General features: G+C 51.5%; 1 protein-coding gene across 2 annotated transcripts in view; it reads right to left on the reverse strand.

Moving 5' to 3' along the window:
• Positions 1-19,821, reverse strand: part of TLN1 (talin 1) — a 31,960-nt gene that overhangs the window by 11,401 nt on the left and 738 nt on the right. Inside the window, exons 2-34 of one of the 2 annotated variants that reach the window (XM_081065633.1) lie at positions 13,761-13,923; positions 13,415-13,512; positions 13,023-13,152; positions 12,791-12,943; positions 12,370-12,512; positions 12,129-12,256; positions 11,352-11,412; positions 10,602-10,706; positions 10,084-10,239; positions 9,247-9,348; positions 9,001-9,077; positions 8,615-8,795; positions 8,340-8,453; positions 8,121-8,229; positions 7,692-7,900; positions 7,424-7,522; positions 6,973-7,023; positions 6,267-6,434; positions 5,783-6,077; positions 5,099-5,265; positions 4,128-4,256; positions 3,823-3,939; positions 3,602-3,715; positions 3,271-3,405; positions 2,998-3,126; positions 2,719-2,821; positions 2,394-2,602; positions 1,884-2,003; positions 1,476-1,673; positions 1,141-1,280; positions 859-952; positions 668-757; positions 435-557 (exon numbers count right to left, since the gene is read on the reverse strand). In XM_081065633.1, the coding sequence (XP_080921759.1) occupies positions 435-557; positions 668-757; positions 859-952; positions 1,141-1,280; positions 1,476-1,673; positions 1,884-2,003; positions 2,394-2,602; positions 2,719-2,821; positions 2,998-3,126; positions 3,271-3,405; positions 3,602-3,715; positions 3,823-3,939; positions 4,128-4,256; positions 5,099-5,265; positions 5,783-6,077; positions 6,267-6,434; positions 6,973-7,023; positions 7,424-7,522; positions 7,692-7,900; positions 8,121-8,229; positions 8,340-8,453; positions 8,615-8,795; positions 9,001-9,077; positions 9,247-9,348; positions 10,084-10,239; positions 10,602-10,706; positions 11,352-11,412; positions 12,129-12,256; positions 12,370-12,512; positions 12,791-12,943; positions 13,023-13,152; positions 13,415-13,512; positions 13,761-13,890 (4,377 nt within the window). In that variant the 5' untranslated portion in view covers positions 13,891-13,923. The remainder of the gene's footprint in view (positions 1-434; positions 558-667; positions 758-858; positions 953-1,140; positions 1,281-1,475; positions 1,674-1,883; positions 2,004-2,393; positions 2,603-2,718; positions 2,822-2,997; positions 3,127-3,270; positions 3,406-3,601; positions 3,716-3,822; positions 3,940-4,127; positions 4,257-5,098; positions 5,266-5,782; positions 6,078-6,266; positions 6,435-6,972; positions 7,024-7,423; positions 7,523-7,691; positions 7,901-8,120; positions 8,230-8,339; positions 8,454-8,614; positions 8,796-9,000; positions 9,078-9,246; positions 9,349-10,083; positions 10,240-10,601; positions 10,707-11,351; positions 11,413-12,128; positions 12,257-12,369; positions 12,513-12,790; positions 12,944-13,022; positions 13,153-13,414; positions 13,513-13,760; positions 13,924-19,821) is intronic. The other variant, XM_081065634.1, reaches the window with a different exon arrangement.

Below are 19,821 nucleotides of genomic sequence, written 5' to 3' on the forward strand. Positions count from 1 at the left end.
ATCCTAAAGCAAAACACTGTCAGAGCTAATTGGTTGTTTTATACTTTATAATGTAGTAAAAGGCAAAGTTAAGTAGTAATTCAAATAACTGGAAATTTAGTTACTGGTCCTATTTTGATAGAGTAGTAATTACGTGACAAATTATTTGCACATACTAATTAGTATATACCAAGAAAGCCAGGGCTGGAAAAGGCCCAGTGGTTGGACAGAGCAACCCTAACCCAAGGCATGAAGTGTAGGAGTGACTGCAATCAGAACTGTTGGGGTTCTATGATTATTGACAAATATCTGCATTTCAGGAGGTGGGAAGAACCCGTTTCCACAGAGCTGGTTTTGCAAACATAACTTCTTGATTTATCTACATATGTGTCAGGCTATGAAGAGGTAGGGAAAAGGAAAGCAGGGCATTCCAGGAATCATCTCAGGAGAATAACCTGGGCGGCTGCCTCGGTGAAACCGCAGAGGGCCTTGGAGGCTGTGGAAATGGCCTCTCCGAACTCTGGCAGGTTTCCGTTCTTGGCATTTTGGGAGATGCCAGTCATGGCCTCACCCAGTACCTGAGGAACAGAGAGTATCAGGAGTCAGGTCATCATCAGAGGGGTAGAGCGGCCCCTGGTTGGTTCCATCTTTCTGCCCCCTGCCCTCCTGGGTTCCCAGCTGTACTTGCCTTCGAGTTCTCCATTACACTGTCCAGGCAGCCAAAGTAGGACATGTCATTGATGGGCTGGACTGGGTTCTCTAGGAGTTCCCGGACAGTCTGTAGGTGGAGAGTGAAGTAAGATCCAAGACACCTCCTGCACCCCTAGACCCATAACACCCTCTTCAATCTCCAGCCCAGTTAGCTTGCCCATTGCCAACCTCCAATTCCCGCAGGGCATTGTCACACTCTTTCTGGCCTGGCGCCTGCTGGGTACACATGGTGATGAGTTGGTTGATGCTGTCGGTCACCGCCCTGACAGGAACAGAAGGGTGAGAGAATGGATGCACGGGTAGGCCAGCATTCCTGGGTCCCATCTACAAAGTGAGTCCCTAGCTATTTCTCTTTTGGGTGGGACCACTCCTAAGCTGGGGACATCTCATGAAGAGCTCCCCACAAGTCTCTCTAACACTCCAGGGCTGGGCTTCCCAGCTCCTACTTACCGGGCAGCTGCAGCCAGCTGACTCTTGAGGTTGGGGGCAGCAGGGTCTGTGGACAGGGCCTTGGCGGCCAAAAGAAGTTTGCTTGAAGACATGGAGATGCCCTTCAAGTTGGACACGACCTGGGCCCGGTCCTCCTGGCTCTGTTGAAGGCGAGGAGGTCCATCAATATATTGTCCAGTCCTTTCCTGTCTGTCTCTAAAAGGGGTCTTCTGTCCCAGACACTCAAGTGCCGCTACAGATTTGGGAGGGGAGGGAGCCAGGAGCAGGGCAGGCCTGCAAGGCCACACAGGTGCCTCCTATCTAACCCTTGAACTAAACGCTGTGCCTCTTCATACCGGAGCTTGTCCTGCCATCTCCACGCCAGCTTCCAAGAAGGTGCTGAAGTCCTGTCCAAATCGTCCTGAGGCTCGAGCCAGGTCCTGAGGGGTTCCCCGAGAGGCCTGCACCAGTTCTGTGGCTGCCTGATTCAGCCCAGCAGCAGCTTCATTCAACCGGCTCTGAGCTTCTTGAAATGTCCCGGTGCTAGCGGGAAGCTGCAGGGTGAGAGAGAAAGTGGGGTGCAAAAATGAGGAATGATGCGAGGCACAGCTTGGTAAAGGAGTGCTGGAAGGTGGGCCTAGAGCCTGGGGCTAATGAAAGCAGATACATCTGGGAAGTCAAGGTCAAGGAGAGTTCTACAGGTGGAAGGAGAAGCTCGGAGTTTTTTGGCTCCTATGTTCCCCTCACACCCTCAGTTCTCCTACCGAGTCACTCAGGAGTCGCTTGCTGGCATCTCCCACTGTTTTCAGGGCATTATCCACATCTCGCTGGCCAGGTAGGCAGCTGACACAGCGATTCAGAGCCTGGGTCACTGCTTTCGCCACCTGAGGTAGGAAAGAGATGAGAGGTTGACAGGGGGTTGCCAAAATGGAACAGTGGGACATCACCTCCACCCATAGGACATGGCAGATAACTGCTCTGTTGCCTCTGAAACGAAAGAGGAAAGGGGATGTTGTAGTTGAGTAGGTGAAATTAGGGTATTAATGACAGTGATCAAACTTCCCCCAACTTGGGCTTTAGCTGGGCCCGTGACTCAGTCTGACTGAGGCACTTGTACTAGGATGGAGAGAAAGGGTGGGATCTGGGGAGGAGATCTCAAGAGCAGACCTTAGAAGCTGTCCCTGTCAGTGTGGCTTAGGCTTTGCTCCAATCACAGTGGGCCTACTGATGGGGCCTGGGGGAGAGGGAGAAAGTGGCCCCTTCCCAGTACTGACCTGGGCAAGCCGCTGCTGGCTTTCAGGGTCCCCTGGATGGCCAGCTGCCTTTTTCGCCTCCTCGATGAGGCTGCTGGCCTTGTCCAGTACATCACTGGCCGTGTCAAGCACAATGGCCTGCACTGCAGGATCTGACGTCAGGGCAGCTACACCCCTCGCAGCCTGAGCCAGTGATCGCAGCCCACCTGCCACATCCCGAGCGGCAATACCTGGGAGACAAGGGAGAGGAAGGGCAAGGCACTTGATCCCAGTGCTTTCCTCTCTGTCAGCTCCTATTCCTCCATCCCCCTCACCATATGCCCAATTCCTGGCCCTGCCCACATACCTGCATAATTCTCATTGCCCTGAGCTATCTCCCCCAGGAGCTTGGCGATGGCAGAGCTCACTGCTTTGGTGCTGTTGCCCAAGTCCTGGGCACATTTCTCCATCTAGGGATGAAGGGGCGTCTCAAGGGGGATCCAGTGCAGAAGGAACTGAGAAGAGGGAAACTAGGAAGCTCCTTGGGGAAATCTGGTAGTTTAAATGAGGTATGGGGAAGCTCTGGGGCACAGGAGGGAATTCAGACTTCAGAGCTTGAGTAAGAATGAAGTTTAGGAATACTTACCGTCTCCCCAGGTAAGGGTTTAAGCTTGCCGTCTCGAGCTGCTGCCTTCACCTCCTGCAGGTCTCTCTCCAGATTCTGTACCATACTCAGTGCAGAATCCATCTCCAAAGGTCCACACGCCTCCTGAGCCTACAATGATGTGAGGGTGGGAGGTACTGCTCTGTCCCACTGATGCTTCAGGTTATATGATTATCCCCGTTTCCAGTTATTCTGCAGATTCCCCATCATCAGGACTCTACCCTCAGCTTCCAAAACGAGTGCCAGCTCCCATACCTTCTGGGCAGCAGTACGAAGTTCAGCCAACGCGGTGCCAAGGTTTTTAGCACACTGACTCAGCTGCATGGCCGAAGCCTGGTCCTGAATTGTTGGCACTGAGGCCTTCGCAGCTGCCACCATCTTCCCACCTGGCTGTAGGGGAACAGGTGGGCAGATAAAGGGCACCATCTTTCCTCTGGGCTTGGTACAGGGACTGACAGGATGTGGTGAGCACTCGGGCTCAATACTGGGACAGAGGCTACTCGCAGAGATTTAAACTGTGCGAGATCTATGGGACTTAGAAGGGTGGGAAGGGTCTAGTCTGAGAGGTGGGGAGAGAGTGCCTTGCCTGCAGGAAGCTCTGGCTGGCAGCAATGAGGGCTAGCTGGGCACTGGGACTGTCAGGCTGAGCTTGGCTCCCTCGGACGCCCTGCACCAGCAGTGGAATCTGTTCTGCCACAGCCTGTAGGTGAAAATGTCATGAGAATCCCCCACCTCCACCCCGGCCTGGGGGAAAGTCCCTCTTCTCCCACACCTTCTCCTGCCCCCACATGCATCCTGGAGTCTTACCTTGCAGCTCTGCACCAGCAGGGGCTGGGGCCCAGCAGAGACCTTGGGGGTGGCGGCTGCATGTTGGGCTGCAGCAATGGTCTGGGTAGCTGAGGCTGCAGCCTGCTTGGCTGCATGCTGTGAGGACAGAGTAGTCAGGACAAGCCCCAGGCTTTCCCATACTCAAGGGGCTACCTGGCTTATCCTGCCCATGCCACCCTGCAAGGAAGTATTAAGTGACTTTCTCTCCGCACACCTCTCCATTTTTTTTCAGTCCTCCCACAGCACCCACCCTCTCTCGCTCCTGATTTGTTTCCCAGCCTCACCTCCAGGCGCTGCACCAGCTTTTTTTTGATGGCATTCTGCGCAGCCGCATTAGTCGCCATGCGTAGACCCTCAGCTGCCTCCCGAAGTCGCTGCTGTTGTTCCTCACTGTCAGGGTGGGCGGCTGCTCCCTGAGAGAGGTGGACACACAGTCACCACCCCGCAGCCCTGTGGATCCTGAATAAGCTCTGCTCTGACCCCTCTAGACTCAGACTTTTTCTCCTGAAGTCACTTCTAATATCCCCACTGAAAGGTAATCACCTGTGAGGTGAGCTGCTTTAGGTAGGCGAATTGGAAACCTTGGGGGGACCCTGGAGCCCCTTTAGGATGCTGAAATCCATTCTTTAGGTGGAACTGTTTCTTCTTCTCCTCTTTGGGGAAGGGGCCATGTTTCTCCTTCCATTCCCCACAAAATGCCACTAGGCAATGGGGTTGATCAGGGACAAGCAGGATGCAGTTTAGAGTAGGGAATCTCAGCAACACAAAAGCAGAGAACCTGGTCACTCCTGCAAACTGAAGAACCCCGGGCCTGGGAATCTGTTGGCTTCTTCCTGACGGTCCTCTGCACCCTGTGTCCCTGCGTCCCACTGCACTGTCTTTGCAGGGCTAACAGCGGAGCCCTGGGACTGAAGGCTTACATGCATTCACAGAAGACACCAGGAAGCAGAAGGATCACAGGCAGGTTGTGGCAGCAAAGTAGGGAAAGGTAGGAAAAGCAGACCTCAGACTTAGAGAAAGCAAAAGGGTTTGGTTGCCAGCCAGTCAGTGAGGACTTTGGAAATGACACTGGCTGGAAGTCTAAGCCACCACCCACCCGCAGCTTAGGGATGCAGTTACTTCCTGAATGCTCCTCTATTTGTTCTCTTGTATTTTCTGCTTCTCCTGGGTCTGCACATGGGAAGAGGATAACTGTCTAGACGGTTCTATTTCCCTTCAGGGATGAGTCTGGGAGTCTGCACAGAAGTTCCGGTACCTTGGCAGCCTCCACCATCTTAGCTGTGGCATCAGCGAGGATCTTGGCAGCGCTTAACAGCTTGCGGGAATTCTCCAGATCACTCTCCCCTTCGGCATCAGCCTTGATGGCATTGACCAGGTCAGACGTGGCTTGGGCTAGGATGCGGGCCTGTCGCACCATCTCACCTGAGAGCACAGTACAATCGGGAGGAAGCCATAGACAAAGAGGGTGCTGGGGTGCAGGAAAGTGGTGTAGACAAGATAGGCGGGGCTTTTCAAAACAGTAGAGACTGGGGGAAATTCTCGAGTGACGGCCCTCAAGTTATTGTTTTCTGGCTTTAGGATCTTGAAAAGAAATAGATTTCCTGGTGGGCTCTGACAGGAGGGCTCTGACGGGAGGGAAAATAGTCTTCAATGGATGTTTTTAGCAAATAGCCTTGAAAGGATGGAAAACTACTGGTGAAGGCTTCTGGTGGTGATGCCACTTTCCATCTATTTTTGTAACCACTTGGATATATTCTTTAAATGTGCTAAGGAAGGCAGAGCAGGGATTACATTCCAGCTTTTCAGATGAGGAACTGGAGATTAAACACCCAATCTACTGTGCTGAGTCCTTAGAGGGAGGTGAGGTCTACAAGGGAATGTCCAATGGGCTTGGCAAACCTCACTGGTGCTCTTTGTCTCCCGGGAGTGGTGTCCTTACCAGCATCACCCATGGAGCTGAAGATGTTCTCGGTGACTGTAAGGATGGTGTCAGTGGCCTGGTCATAGCGGCCAGCAGGCCCAGCCCCTGTGGCGTGGGCCCTTACATGCTGCAGCAGCTCATTCAGGGCCTGGGTGACAGCTGTGGCTGCTGCTCCTACCCCCCGCAGGAGCTGTCCATCTTCGGTGGCTGCCTGGGAGGCAGACACACAGCCTTCCACGGCTTTGGCTACTAGTCGTCCGGCCTCCACCAGCTGCTCTTGACAGACAGGTGAGCTGATTGTAGGTGCCACCACCTGTGGGCAAACTAGGTGTAAGAGATGGAAGCAAGGGAAAGGAGTCATGAAGTGGGGTGTTTGTGGTGTTCACAATCGTCACTGAATTGGGTAATGAGGTCTCAGGAGCCAAAAAGATAAAATGAGAGGGTCTCGTGTGGGCGGCAGCATCAGCCCTTGGCACAGGCTAGAGCAACCTCTGGGACTCACCTTGGTGCAGGCCACCAGCTGGGAGGTGGACAGGGCACACTGTGTTGCCGCAGCAATAACCTGGGTCTGAAGCCCCGAGTCCTCTGTCCGCTGGGCCACACTCTTGGCCTTGAGGACCAGAGCAGCTGCAGCACTTGCCACGGCCTTGGCTAGTTGCATTAGTACGTCCTGTGAGAAAAGAGCGGTCAGCATGGCCTGAGATTGGGCTTAGGATACCTGGACCCTTCTCAGAGGCATAAGCTGGTTCATTATTCCCACTGACTCCAATCACAGGACAGTGTATGCAGAAGCAACCAGAACCTACCCCAAGCCCCTGCCTTGAGCGCCCAGTAGGATAGAACCCCCACCGTGGAACAAACACACACCGAGAGAAACAGAGCCTACACCAAAGGGAGAAACGTGCGAGGCGGATACACTCGGTGGCGATGGGAGGGAAGGGCAGTGCTGTCACGGGGATGGAGTGAGGAGGTACCTCGGGGAGCCCTCCCATCCCCAGCTTCTTTTCTCTACTCCTTCTCAATCTTGGTTGGAAGCAGTCACCCTGGAGTCTTGGGAACAAGTCCCTGTACTACCCTCCCTGATGCTACTTCCTGAGCCCTTCCTCCCCATCTCCTGCTCCCCCAGGACGCTGGGGGAGAGGAGCAAAAGCGAGTGTATACGGCTCAGAGAGGACAAAGCTGGGAAGGCCCAGGCCAGAGGCCGTTACCGTGGGGGGATCAGAGCGAGATCGAACCCCAGACCCTCTGGGTGCACATATCTGCATGGGAAATCCAGGATGACAAGTCAGCTGAGGAAACTGGCACGGGGTGGGGCAGGGTGGGCTAGAGGAACAGAGTCCAGGGTGATAAGATCTAAAGGACTGGAGGGGTCCTCAAGTTGGGGCCAGGATTACATGTGGGAAAGAGGGAAAAGATGACAGGAGGCTAAAAAATATCATCAATTAGGGCCGAGGGTAAACTAGTGGTTAAGTTTGGATTCAGGGGTTCTGAATCATCATCCCCCAAAAAGGGACTAGAGGTTCCCACTGTCATTTCTGGAAACAGAGGTTCAGGTTGGCTCTGAGGGGTCAATTCAGAGTAGCAGGACTAGGAGCTGGACTCAGGATCAGAGGTCACCTCCTAGAAGCTGGGGTTCTGGGGGTTGGGTAAGTCACCAACCTGGAAGTGGGGGTCAGTATCACTTTCCCCAATTTGCTGCAACAGCTCCCCACTGGCCTGGCCCACGTTCCCAGCTGCTTGCAGCAGGTTCTGACGGGGCTGTGGAGAGTGAACACCAGTCAGAAGCTGCCCAACCCCTGCCCACATGCCCACGGGTACTATGTGCCCATGGGTCGCACGCCTCCATCCTGCTACTTGGACTGCCCACCCCCTTGTCCTTGGATTTGAACCCTTGCTGCTCCCTAGCGCCAGCCCCATGGCTCCTGACCTCAGCACTGGCTGGCTGGGCACTGCGCAACAGTTCTGACACTGCCCCGGCAAGGCCCTTCGCTGCCTGCAGCAGGGGACGGCCACTGCTGCCTTCATCCTCCAGCAGGGCGGCCAGCAGCTTCACGCCACGGGACATCTCCGTCAGGTTGGAGGAGATGGTGGTGACTGCACAGCCCACTGCAGTATAGTCTGTCTCTGCAGGGTCCCCTGAGGGGAGGAGGAGGAAGAGGAGCGTGTGTGAGAGACAGGCCAGGCTAGATGACGGACCGAGAAGGGGCATCATCGGCAGTTAGTCACACACACTTCCTGAGAGAGACGTACACATACACTCCCTTCCATGAGTCAAGGTGCAGTCACTCCTGAGCCAGTCACACTCTGCTTGCACTCGCTCGCCCACCACACACAATGAGCCTGCTGTCCAGCCTACCTGCTGTCAGGTTTACCACGGAGGCAGTACCGGCTGTGATGGCATCTACCTGGGAGTGGATCTCATGCTTTGATTCATCCATCTTGTTTTTCCGCCAGGCTTTAGAGGCCTGAGAGAAAGAAACAAACCTTAAGATCTGCTCTGCTTTGGTTAACCCCAACCTTGTTCCTTGGAGTCCTAGCTTCAGTCCCACTGGTCTCTCCTCCATCCCATACTCACAGCGTCCTGGCCCAGAGGTGGCAGAGTATCAAAGTCGTCCAGAGTGGCCTGAGCAGCCTGCACAGCCTGCATGCTGGAGTTGATGGTTCCAGTGAGTGCCTGCTGGGCTGAAGTCTGCAAGGAGAAGGCACATTCAGAGAAAAGAGAAGGGAAAAAGGAACATGAGGCGAGGGAGAGGAACACAAATAGGGACAGGGGAAAAGACTGCCTAACTTCTGGCTCGGCCCCGCTGAGGAGGCTGGGTAGGGGTGCTGGTACTGTGGTGGCACTCTTACCAGAGGAGGCATGTGTCCTCGGTGCATCTGGCCACTGGTAATCTGCTGCTGGGCAGGTGGCATGCTGCCCACCTGGAAATTCTCAGGACCAGAGGCTCCAGAGCGCATGATGGCGGGCAACGCCACAGAGCCATGCTCCACTTTCCCCACCCGGTTATACTGCTGCTGGAGGACGGTCGACCTGGAGAGGGAACATACTGAGGAGCACTCAGAGGTCCTCCTCCTCTCCCCCCTTCCTACCCAGCTCTAGCGCCTTTGCAGGTCCTGTGCTTTCGGGGGAGTGTGAGGTCTCATTACAGCCTAAGGATTCCCCACCCCAACAGTCCTTGGAGTCAAGCCTGGCCCTCCTGCCCCTGAGGGATGGATCAGCCCAGCTCCCTTCGTACTTTTTGGGGGACACTGAGTCCTCCAGCATAGTAGACTCCTCATCTCCCTCCAGCCCAAAGTGATCTTTGCTTTTTTTCTGTAGGAAGAAAAAAGTATAATAGTTAAAGAAGAGGAAGTGGGGGAAAGGCAAACTCTTATTTTCCCAATCAGCCGTTTTCCAGAACGTGGGTCCCCATTTCTAAAGGACCAGCTTGGGGAGAAGGTACGGGAAGATAAGAAGAAGGCTGGAGGGAGGCAGTGCTCACCTTCTTAAGGATGATGTCAATGTAGCCAGCAATGAGCTGTGCGATCTGCTCCCCCTCAGTCGTCTGCACCGAGTAGTAGCCATCTTGATAGTCCCCGAAATCCTAGGTGACAGGTGGGGGCTCAGTGGGAAACCTTGAAATTACCCAGGATGGAAAGGAGTAGAGTGGGAGCCCCAAGCTCGAGCAGATGAGGGTGTCTTCCCATGCCAACAGCCCTCTAGGAAGAAGCCCATTTCTTTATTTCCCTCTCTGGAGGGAAATATTTTATTTCTGAGATGTGGTCTTTATGCTACATAGTTTCAAATCCATGCCATTCAGGAAATCTCTTTTCTCTCACCCTGATGATAAACTTGGGAAGACACTAACATTTACCATTAAATGACCACACTTGCAGGTTAGCACCAGTACCTAAAATGGAAAACTAGCATTTACTAATTTCTCTCTCACTGGGGCACTTCATCAAGTTGGTACCAGCTTCAATTCGTAACACCAACATATAAAGCCAGAGGGAAAATTACAGCACATAGTTGCTGCTGAAAGAGGGAAGGCCTGTTTTTCTATCACTGTTTTCTTCTCTCTCCCCAAGTTTCCTGTGATCTCAGCTTACTGTTTACAATTTTGTTCTGTTGATTTTAAAGAAAAAGTTCATTTAAGCATAACTCACTCTCCAGGAGCTTCTCCTCTACTCTAACCTTCATATTCCTGCAATAGTTCCAAAGTTCTTTTTTTCTGAAGTCATGTTCAGTGCACCTTCCCCAAGGGAGGTGAAAAGATCTCTGTAGCTGCCCTTTCTCTGAAAATTCCAAAGCCCTTTCTCATCTGAGTCCCCCGGCTCACCAGGGTGAAGCTCTTGGGAGAGGCAGCCCAGCGTTTGATGTTGGTGAGGTTCCATTCCTGGATCACTTCTTTGGTCTTCTCATCCACTCGCATCACACACTCCTTAGTGATGCCCAGGAGCCTGGGCACCAGCTTGTTCTTTCCCTTCATCTTTTCCTGTTAGACAGAGGTTATTATTGGTGTTACAGGTCAGAGGTCGAATGAGAAGTGAACGGTCAGATCAGATCAAGACCACAAGGGGGTGCTGAGGTGGGAAGGAGTGCTACGCTGAGCTAGGGTGTCAAGGGATGGACCCAGGACAAGGCTACTTTAGGGAAAAGGGAAAGGGCGGGAAAATGCAGGGTGCAGGGTAGGGAGGGAAGTGATTGATGGTGGAGAACTGACAATGGGCAGGTATTCACAAGGTAGAGAACAGGACTCCTGTGGAATGCTGGGAAATGAGGGTAGGGTCGGAGATTTTCAGATAGGAAAGGGTAAGAGGGAAATAAGGAGGGCGGTGAGAAGGGTCCGTAACCCACCTTGACCAGGAAGAAGGAGACACCGTATGTCTTGAGGGAACGGGCCAGCTTCACATAGCGTACCTTGGCCTCGATCTCACTCATCTGTCCACAATTCTTGTGTGCCTTGGAGGATGACATGGGGAAAGATTCAGCAAACATGGGAGGATGATACCACAGACAAGGATTTAAGCTGGGATGTTAACTGTAACAGGAGAGTATTATGGGAACACAGCAAAGGTTAGGGAATACAGCATAAGAGAAATGAGAGGATGACGGGGCTGGGGGCTGAAAAGGATCTGCAGAAGCGGTGGTTCAAGGGATATAGTTAAGGAACTGGCAGACCTTCTGAAGACATGAATGGATAATTAGGAAGTAGGTCAAATAGAAGGCCTTTTGGGCTGAGTATTCAAAGAGTAGGGGTAACACCTTATATTTGTTCAAAGACATACTTTTCACAGTAATTTCAGGTATACTGTCTCATTTGATTTTCCTATCAATCCTACACAGAGCAGGTACTGTTATCACATGTTAGACGCAAACAAAAGAAAACAAGAGTACTGAATTGAATCCCATGGCAAATGCAGTGATGGAGCTGAAACTAAAAGCCCGGGTCTTCTGCTTTCTTGGCACAGGAGAGGTGGGAGAACAGCTTGGTGGGTGGAAGCAGGGTGGGAGCAGATGGAGAAAGGGTGAGGGTCCATTTAGTCAGTAGGATTAAGCAGCAAAGCTCCCGGGTCATCCCAAACACTTTCCCCTGTCCCCATTCACCTGGAAGATCTTACGCTCTCCCTTCTGCTTCACATACTCCTTGGGCAGGAAGTCCTTCAGGCTACACCAGAAAAGGGAGGGTCAGCATGTAGTGGACAGCATCGGGGACATATTGGCCATGGACTGTGGGCTTAGGGGTGTGAGGGCATGTCTAGGACAGTGTCATCTTTGGGGAGAATGAAGACTGTGAGAGAACAGAGTCTGGATTGTCCCTGAAATTGAGGTGACTTAGCATTAGCTCTTGAATGCAGCCTGTGTCTCTCCCTACAGGGAAAGGGACTGAGGGAACTTGAGTTGGAGGCTCAGTCCCTGCGGGAAAGAGGGTCAAGAGCATTATTTCAGGGAACCAAGAGCAGAAGGAGCTCACCAGAAGAATGACCATGCCTGTAGGAAGCTGAGAGAGCCACACCAAAACTACATTCTGAGAAATACAAGTGTGAAGACTTGTGAGACTTTTAAAATCTAATGTTCCCTATGAGTAAAAATGTACCCTATATAACCTGGCTACTGCAGTAAAATCCTTCAGAAAATGTCAAAGTTACGTGCTTGCTTCAGACATAGGTGATAGGGGCAGAAATTTGGACTACATTCATATTCCACATAGGGTCAGTGAGGAGACAAATGGCTGATGGAAGCTAAAAAGGTACTCATATGGGTCAAACCCTGGTACCTCAGGAGAAGAAATGAGGTGAGAAGGCCTGGGGTGGAGACAGGCCTACTGGGGTCACAATGGCAGGGAGCCCCGGGCTGACAGGGTGTGGGGTGTGAGTTACTCACTCAAGAAAGCCGGCCTTGTGCTTCTGCTCATTGTGGGGCCCAAACTGGATCTGGCATTGGAAGCCAGCAAACTCACAGGCCTTGTCGAAGGAGACCGGGTGGGAGCCATTTAGGATGTCATCTCGTGCCTGGAGAGCACAGGGAAAGGAGGCGAATGGTGTGTGTGGGCGAAGGGATGAAACTCACTGTGCTTCTGTCCCCACTCCCTACCTCCGCTACCTCGGGCAAGTCCTCTCCACACCTGCACATAGAGAAGGTTCAGCTGTACGGGGTCTCGGGAGTCCACATTCTGGTCTGAGTAGAAGAACTTCCTCCGCAGCAGAAGCGTCTCGTGCTCCTCCACTCCCTGTTCCCTCAGTGTGCGGCCATGGTCCAGCCAGTTCACTGGGACACAGAGAGTCCCCTCAGTATCAAGCCCCCATGGCTTCTGTACTGACTGGTCTCTCGCTTTTTATTTATTTCTTAATTTCTTACCTTCTCTCAATAATATGCTAAGTTCTGCGAGTGTAAGACTGTTTTACTACTGATGCACCCCCAGTGTTTAAAAAGGTGCTTTGCAAGAACAGGTGTTTAATAAGTAATAAATAAATGGCTATCCCCTGCCCCCGCCACTCCACACCCCGACCATTTCCAGTGTGCTCTTTTTTTCCATTTCTGCTTACACTCGTCATCCGTGTGCAATTTCTGCTTGAGTTTCTCCATCTTCTTTTCATCTCGCAGCAATGTCTTGTCCTTTCGTAAGGTCCCTGTCACCTCCTCCTTTTTCTCTTCCATCAGCTCTCGAACCAGAGAATATTCATCATGGTTGGTGATGCCTAGAGGAGAGGGAGGGGTTGGTAGCATGCCAGGCAGTGCTTCCATGTCTTCAGGCAGAGCTGGACTGAGACCCCTTACCAATGCGGGCACAGATGGTCATGAGCATGTCGGTGACAGTCTTAGAGTCGTCTACCATGATAGTCTTCACAGTTCCATCTAGCATCCGGATCTTCAGGGGTCTCTGTTTCTTCCTGTACTCCATGGTGTCCTGTTGGGGCAAGAATAGGAGGTAGGAGCCCACTTTAAGCTAGAGGTATTACTTCCTTTTTACACGGCCAGAGGGGAGGCAAGGAGATTACTAAAAGGAGAGCTACGATGGCTCACTCAAAAGCAGGGTATTAGGCCCACCGGTAAGAGACGGAAAGCATGAAAGGGATCAGAGACAATAGATCTGGGTCCTGAAAACAGAAGGGGGAACAGGGAAGTTGATGGAAGAGAATGTTGGTGGTCCTTGATCAAGTGATACTCACCCCATTTCGGAGCATGTAGTAATCCAAAGCTTTCCCGGCTTCCAGCCATATACCCTTTTTGGGGTCATCATCTGACAGAAACAGCCCAAAGTCGCTGGCTAAAAGAGAGGAGGGATCACCTCAGACTTATGAGGACCCCAATGTGGCTGAATGGCTGCACCATTGCCCCATACTATTAATATTTCCTTAGTGACTCTGGGCCTAAAGGGGAAGGAGGGCACCACGGAGCATAGACCCGAAGGATAAGTAGCCTTGGGGGACAATAGGGTCATTGCCTAAGGCCAAGAGCCTGGGAACAGAAGGGATCAAGGATTCCCACCCCAGCCACCTGGCTAATCAGGCTCACCAGGGCCAGTCAGCGCCTCTGGGATACGCTCACGAATGATGCGACAGGCGTCGTACACCATGGTGGACGGCTCGAACTGCATCGTCTTCACCACATTTCCAATGCTGATCTTGAGCGAAAGTGCAACCATGGTGGCAGGTTCTTCTCTCCAGCCTGGCTACACCTGGCCCATGGCATCAGGGCATTAGAACATCCTCATTAGAGGAGAGGCGGTACCCCAGATGGAGTCCCAGGGAGGGGTGTTCTGGAAAGGGACTCACCAAAGCACATGGTAATGAGGTTGTTTTTGTTTTATTTAGTAATTTTAAAGCGTATAAGATTAATTATATCCAAAAGACCAGTCCTAAATACCTATCCTAAATACCTAAGTCATTTGAAGGAGAGGCTGGTCTGCAAGGTACAAGAACAGCTCTGAAATGTAGTGTTAGCTGAGGACGGTGCTCTGTCACCACTGGACTCTGTGCCTCCCTTCTTTCTTCCAAGTGTCTCTCTCTTGCCACCTTTCCTAGCCCTGCCGCTGCCTTGTTTTCACCTTTTCCTGGGTCAGTCTTTTTCTCTCTGTCTCCCATTAAATCCTGCGGGCTTTCCCGGCTGGGATTTTCAGAGCTCTGCCCTGACTCATCACGTGACCTTCCTCTCACAACTTCTTTACAAAATGAAGAAAGTTGTGTTAGATAATCCCCAAGGGCTCTCCAAGCCTGCAGACACTGACTCTGGCTAGTCCGGCAGAGAGACCAAACACTGGCTATTCAAGCCATCCAGGCCCTCTCCTGTTCCAGCGTTCCTGAGATGCTGCCTCCCCCCACCCCCGCCCCAGGAGCTTGGCCCCATTATTTGGCTTCCCTGGCAGTCAAGCTAGAATTGACCCTCTAATCCAAAGGGATCTCAGAAATTGTCTAGTCAACTCTTCAGTTTTGCAGGAGAATCAGACCCTGTGGTGAGTGGGGGGAGGAGGCGTTACAAGGTAGGTCAGAGAAAGAGCCCAGTTCTGTCCAACTCACCAAGTCCTCACTACAACTCCTCCTACGCCCGCTCTTCAGCAAGTCCTTCTCAGACCCTGTCGTCTTATCTCATGTCTCGCCGGTAGTATTTTCAGTGCCTCTCAGGACACCAGTCCCACCCTGCCCTCCCCTGCCCTCCTGGCACCACCTCTCAGTGGGCTGGTGGAGCCACTGGAAGCGGCAGGTGGCGCACAGCGCACAAGAGGATAAGTCTGCCCAGCAACTGATGATGTGACCCAGCTCGGTACAGGGATTGGTGCCTCATAAAGAGAGTGAGCACAAGCAGGCTGCCCATTCCCTTCCTGGCACTGCGAGCCCCAAGGGGGAAAGCACTAGAAGGAAGGTTGGAAGCAGAGGTGGGGGTGTTGGGATACAGAAGGCAGATGAGAACTAGGGAAGTTGGGAAGGGGTATGTTTTTTTGGGGTGGAGAGGTTAGGGAGGATAGGGTGAGGGGGATTGAAAATCTAGGTAGAAACAAGAGAAGAGAGGCCTGGTCTGGGTAGGTCTAGGTAGGAAAGGTCTGGGTCAGGGTCTGATAGGCTATTTCTGACATTCTAAACAGTCCAGAGTCTCACTGGAGACCACAGCTCACTCTTACTTCCAAACAAGAGAGGACCTCCCAGGCCCCCCAGTTCCAGTTCTCTGCCTACCTCCCCATTCCTCGGGTACCGCCCCCCCCCCCAGAAGTTGGACAGACCTGGCTGTGGGGTTGCCGGAGGGCTGGAGCAAAGCTGGAGGAGTCAGAGGCGCTGAGGGCAGGACTGAGAGGACCCTCCACCCCAAGCTAAAATTGCACATCTCCCCCCATTTCCTCCGGACACACGGACACCCCCTTCTTCCTCAAGTACGGAAACCTCTGGTGAGACCCCGATAAGGGAGTTGAGTCATGCCTACCCTTCCTCTCAGGCTCGTCTGGAGTGGACAACTACATAGCTACAAGGGGTGAGGAAGAAGGGGCACTGAGGAGTGAACTGGGGGTGATACGGGCATAGAACAAGGCCCCTGGAAGCACAGGGAGAAGCTCTCCCATTCCTGCTCTGGTCCGAGAACTTTGATCCCCTTTCCATCATGTTTTATGGAACAGCAACAACACCCCCTCCCCCAATGTCCCCCTCCCAGGGAACTCCTCCTCCCTCAAGACATTCCTGAGATGCATTCCAGAGGAGTTGGGCAATTGGAGGGGGAATAGAGGACAGAAGGTCAAATCCCAGCAAGGAATGGAATGTAAGTGTACAGGGGGTAAGGAATTTGGGGTACATGGAGAATATAGTCAGAGCAGATATCTCCAACGGGAGTTGCAGAAGAACAGGGAGTCACAGAGAAGGACAAAGGGAGAGAGAATGCTGAAGACAGTCAGAATGGAAGAGGGTTGGGGGAGTAACACTCAGCCTGTTACCAAATTTGGCCTCTGAGTCTGTAACCCGCAAAGGGTGGGGGTGAGGGTTGTGGGTGAGACTGACATATCCAGCCTCAGGCTGCTGGAGGCTCATTTAGGGCTGGACCGGGCAGCTGATGGGCTGGGCCTGACCTCCCCCAACACAGCCCCTCCTCACCTACTCTCCTATCCATACATATTCATTCTCTTCAAATGCACCCCAGCCTATCTGTGCACAGAGCTCTTCCCCACAAAACTACTCACACTGTCTCTACATACACGTTATCTCATACACGCAGCCGCTACACAGATCCCATCACAACCACCTTATCTTTCCGTAAAAAACCCCATCCCACGCACTCAGCTTCCCCACAAATATACTTCTATCAGCAAGCACAACAGTCACCCCACGTCTCTCCTTCCATTATGTGGACATTCTCTCTCCATTCATTTAGCAAGCATTTCTGAAGACTTGTTGTGGGGAAGGGCTTGGGCCAAACCCTCAGTGGCTGGGAACCAAGACTAAGCCCTAGCCTTTGCCCTCAAGGGACTCCCACGCAGCTAAGTGGATGAGCTAAATACAGAATTATAACAGAGGGAAGGATGTAAAGAGCCAAGAGGTGTATTTTCAGGGCAATGATTCCTTTAGGTAAGGGAAAGGGGACCAAAAAGTCTCCATGAAAAGTGTCCTTGGAAGTTAAGATTTTAAAAAATAAAGATAATAAAAAATAATAGTCATCTTTTTATTGACTATATGTCCATTGCTTTGAATACATAATTTCGTGTAATCCTTACAACAACCCTGCAAGGTAGGCGTCATTATTTCCACTTTTACAGATTAGGAAATGGAGGCTCAAAGAAGTTAAAAATTTTTTCAAGGTACTTGTCCAAAATCACACAGCTAATAAGGTGTGAAGCCAGGATCCGAACCCAGGTCTCTCTGACTCCAAAGCCCAAGCTCTCTCCACTACATCAGCCGGAGATGAGTCAAGGGTAGCATTCCAGGCAGAGATAATAGCATAAGCAAAGGTGGAGAAGCAGGAAACCGTGGAGGAACGTTCAAGAAGTGAGCAGACAGGCTGGCAGAAGCACAGGGTACCTGCAATGGAGCAGTGACGGGGAAGTTAGGGTTAGGATGGAAAGGCAAGGGAGGACTAGAAAGTATGAGAGATTTTACCTCCTGGAGGGCAATGGAAGGCCAAGGGAGGCTGTGTGCAAGGAAGGGACATCACAAGAACTGGATTTTAGGAAAATAATTGGCAATTACTTTGGAGATTGGTTAGAAGGACGCTGTATTAGCACAAGTGGGGGGTAATGAAGCCAGAAATAGAATAGTGGAGAGAAGGATGTCACTCATTGGAAATTTTAAGACATAGAACTAAAAGGACCTAATGACAGTCTGTCCTATCACCCCTCAGGGCCCAGGGCCCAAAGTCAGGCTTCTTGTCATTAGTGGCCCCTCAGTGGTGGGGGTAGCTTGAGTTTAGGTAAGAAACTGGGAAGGGGGGAAAGAAAGGATCAGGCTGAGCTGGGAATGTGAGCATGAGCTGTGGTTAGGGGATGTAGTTAGGCTGTGGGAAAAACGGGGTGGGGATGTGGATGGTACCGGGTAGGAGCAGAAGGGATGAGGTTAGTGTCCTGTGTCAAGTGCTACTAGACTTATGGGGTGGTCATTTCATAAAGTATGTAAATGCCTAATCACGATGTTGCACACCTGAAACTAACATAATATTGTATGCCAACTATAATTGGAAAATTAATTAATTAAAAAAATACAATGCATATACATACCTCCTTTTAAAATTAAAAAGAAATGATGAGGTTAGTTACTGGACTGGACTGGAAATGGGGAAGACAAGGTACAGAGAAACGTGGGGGAAGATGGCAGTAGGAAAAAATACATATGTAATCAGTCACCACTTTAGGCTGGAGAAGAGGAAGACTAATTCTGTGGACAGTGGCTAAGTCAGGGGAGGATGAAGTGAGGTCAGAGGCTAGGTCAGGCTACAGGAGGCTGAGAAGAGATGGGCTGTGGTCAGGAGCTAAATTAGGAAGGCTGGGATGGAGGAAGAGTAAAGGGACACTGGTAATGTCTAAGTAAAGCTGGAGTTGCTGGGGTGGGGCAGGGCATGGGGTGCAGCCAGGGGCTGGCTCAGGCTAGGTAGGGGATAGTGCTACGGTCAATGGCAGGGTCAGGCTGGGAGTAAAAGGGGGTGTGGTCAGTGGCCTGCCTGGGCGTGGGATCAGCAAGACCCAGTTTCCTCTTTGGGTCTCATTTCCTCTTTTCTGTTTAGGGAGTGGGGGAAGGGGATCTACAACAGAACCAAGAAATTAAGGAGGCTTAGAATCAGGGAACTGCACGTAGCAGGGATGAGCGGTACTTGCCAGTTGTGTCGGGCTGGGGGTGGGGTATTCAGCAAATGCCTAAGAGGCATGCAGGTGAATGAGTGGGTGAAAATGGTGGGAGGGTGCTATAAAATGAGGGGAAAGCTCGGATTTGGGTGAAGGTAAATTAAGGAAGGATGTGTAGATTAACAGGTAGGAAGGGAGGCAGACCTGAGGCTAGGAATGGATGGTAAGATGAACATGGGAGAATTAAAGGCAAGGTAAGTGTGCTGTAAAGGGATATGCAGGAAGAGTGTGAAATGCAGGGCCAGGAATAAGAGTTAGAGAGGAGGGCTTAATATCTAGATAATGAAGGAAATGGGAGGCAGTGGGGCTGAACTTGCAGAGGATTCAGTCATCCCTTTCTTCCCTGGCAACAGTGTCTCCTTGGTCTACTTCCCTCTTAGTCACCCGTCCCTTCTCCCCTAGGCAGTCCCCCACTTATGACTAGGCCATGTACATCTCCTGGGTCCCTGACCTGTCTCCCACGTCCTATCTTGTAAACAACATAGTCTGGGAACCCCTGCCTCTCAACTGTGGTGGCCACAGCAAGAGCCTTGGGCTTAGAGAGTAGAATAAAGAAGGTGGAATCCCAGATGCCTGCAATTCTAGCTGAAGTCCAGAACTATGGCTTGAAATTAGTTTGTCATTTCTCGTGGTCAAAGAAGCCCCTGCAACTACATAGGAATAAGAGACTTCACCACCGCGAAACAAGGACATCCATCTACAGCCAATGTTGTAAATTTTACCTGCCTGAAGTTACCGCCCTAACCTCAACCACCACCTCTAAAACTGCCCCTAATTTCTAACACTAACCTTGACCCTAATTTGTTTCCTGTTTCCCAATATCGGTTTTGACATTCATCCCTTTCTGGGAAGACACCTGTATCCAATCCCTGATCCCTAATATTGATAGAATTTTTACCTTTAGCACTAGATCCTCTGACCTTAACCCTAAATGTTGACCCCTAAACCTACAGCTCATTTGTCACTTGATTCCTGACCCATCCCTTCACTGTTTGACCCTAATACGCCACGGTTCTCTAACCCCTGAAACTGAACTTCTAACCTAATTCCTGTTGTTGACCCTGAACTCTAATTTTGACTTACTCTGGCCATCCTAGAAAACAAAACAATGACCTTAATCCAAACTTTATCTATATACAACGGACCTGGCTCAGGCTGATAAGTATAAATTTTAACCCTGGCTCTATAACTCCTAAAGCTAACCTGATTCCTAAATCTAACTTCACCTAATGCCAAACTCACCCAAAGCTTTCCTAGCCTCTAGCAGCTAAC

Source organism: Rhinolophus hipposideros, assembly GCF_964194185.1.
Source record: "Rhinolophus hipposideros genome assembly, chromosome: 11".
Taxonomy (NCBI): domain Eukaryota; kingdom Metazoa; phylum Chordata; class Mammalia; order Chiroptera; family Rhinolophidae; genus Rhinolophus; species Rhinolophus hipposideros.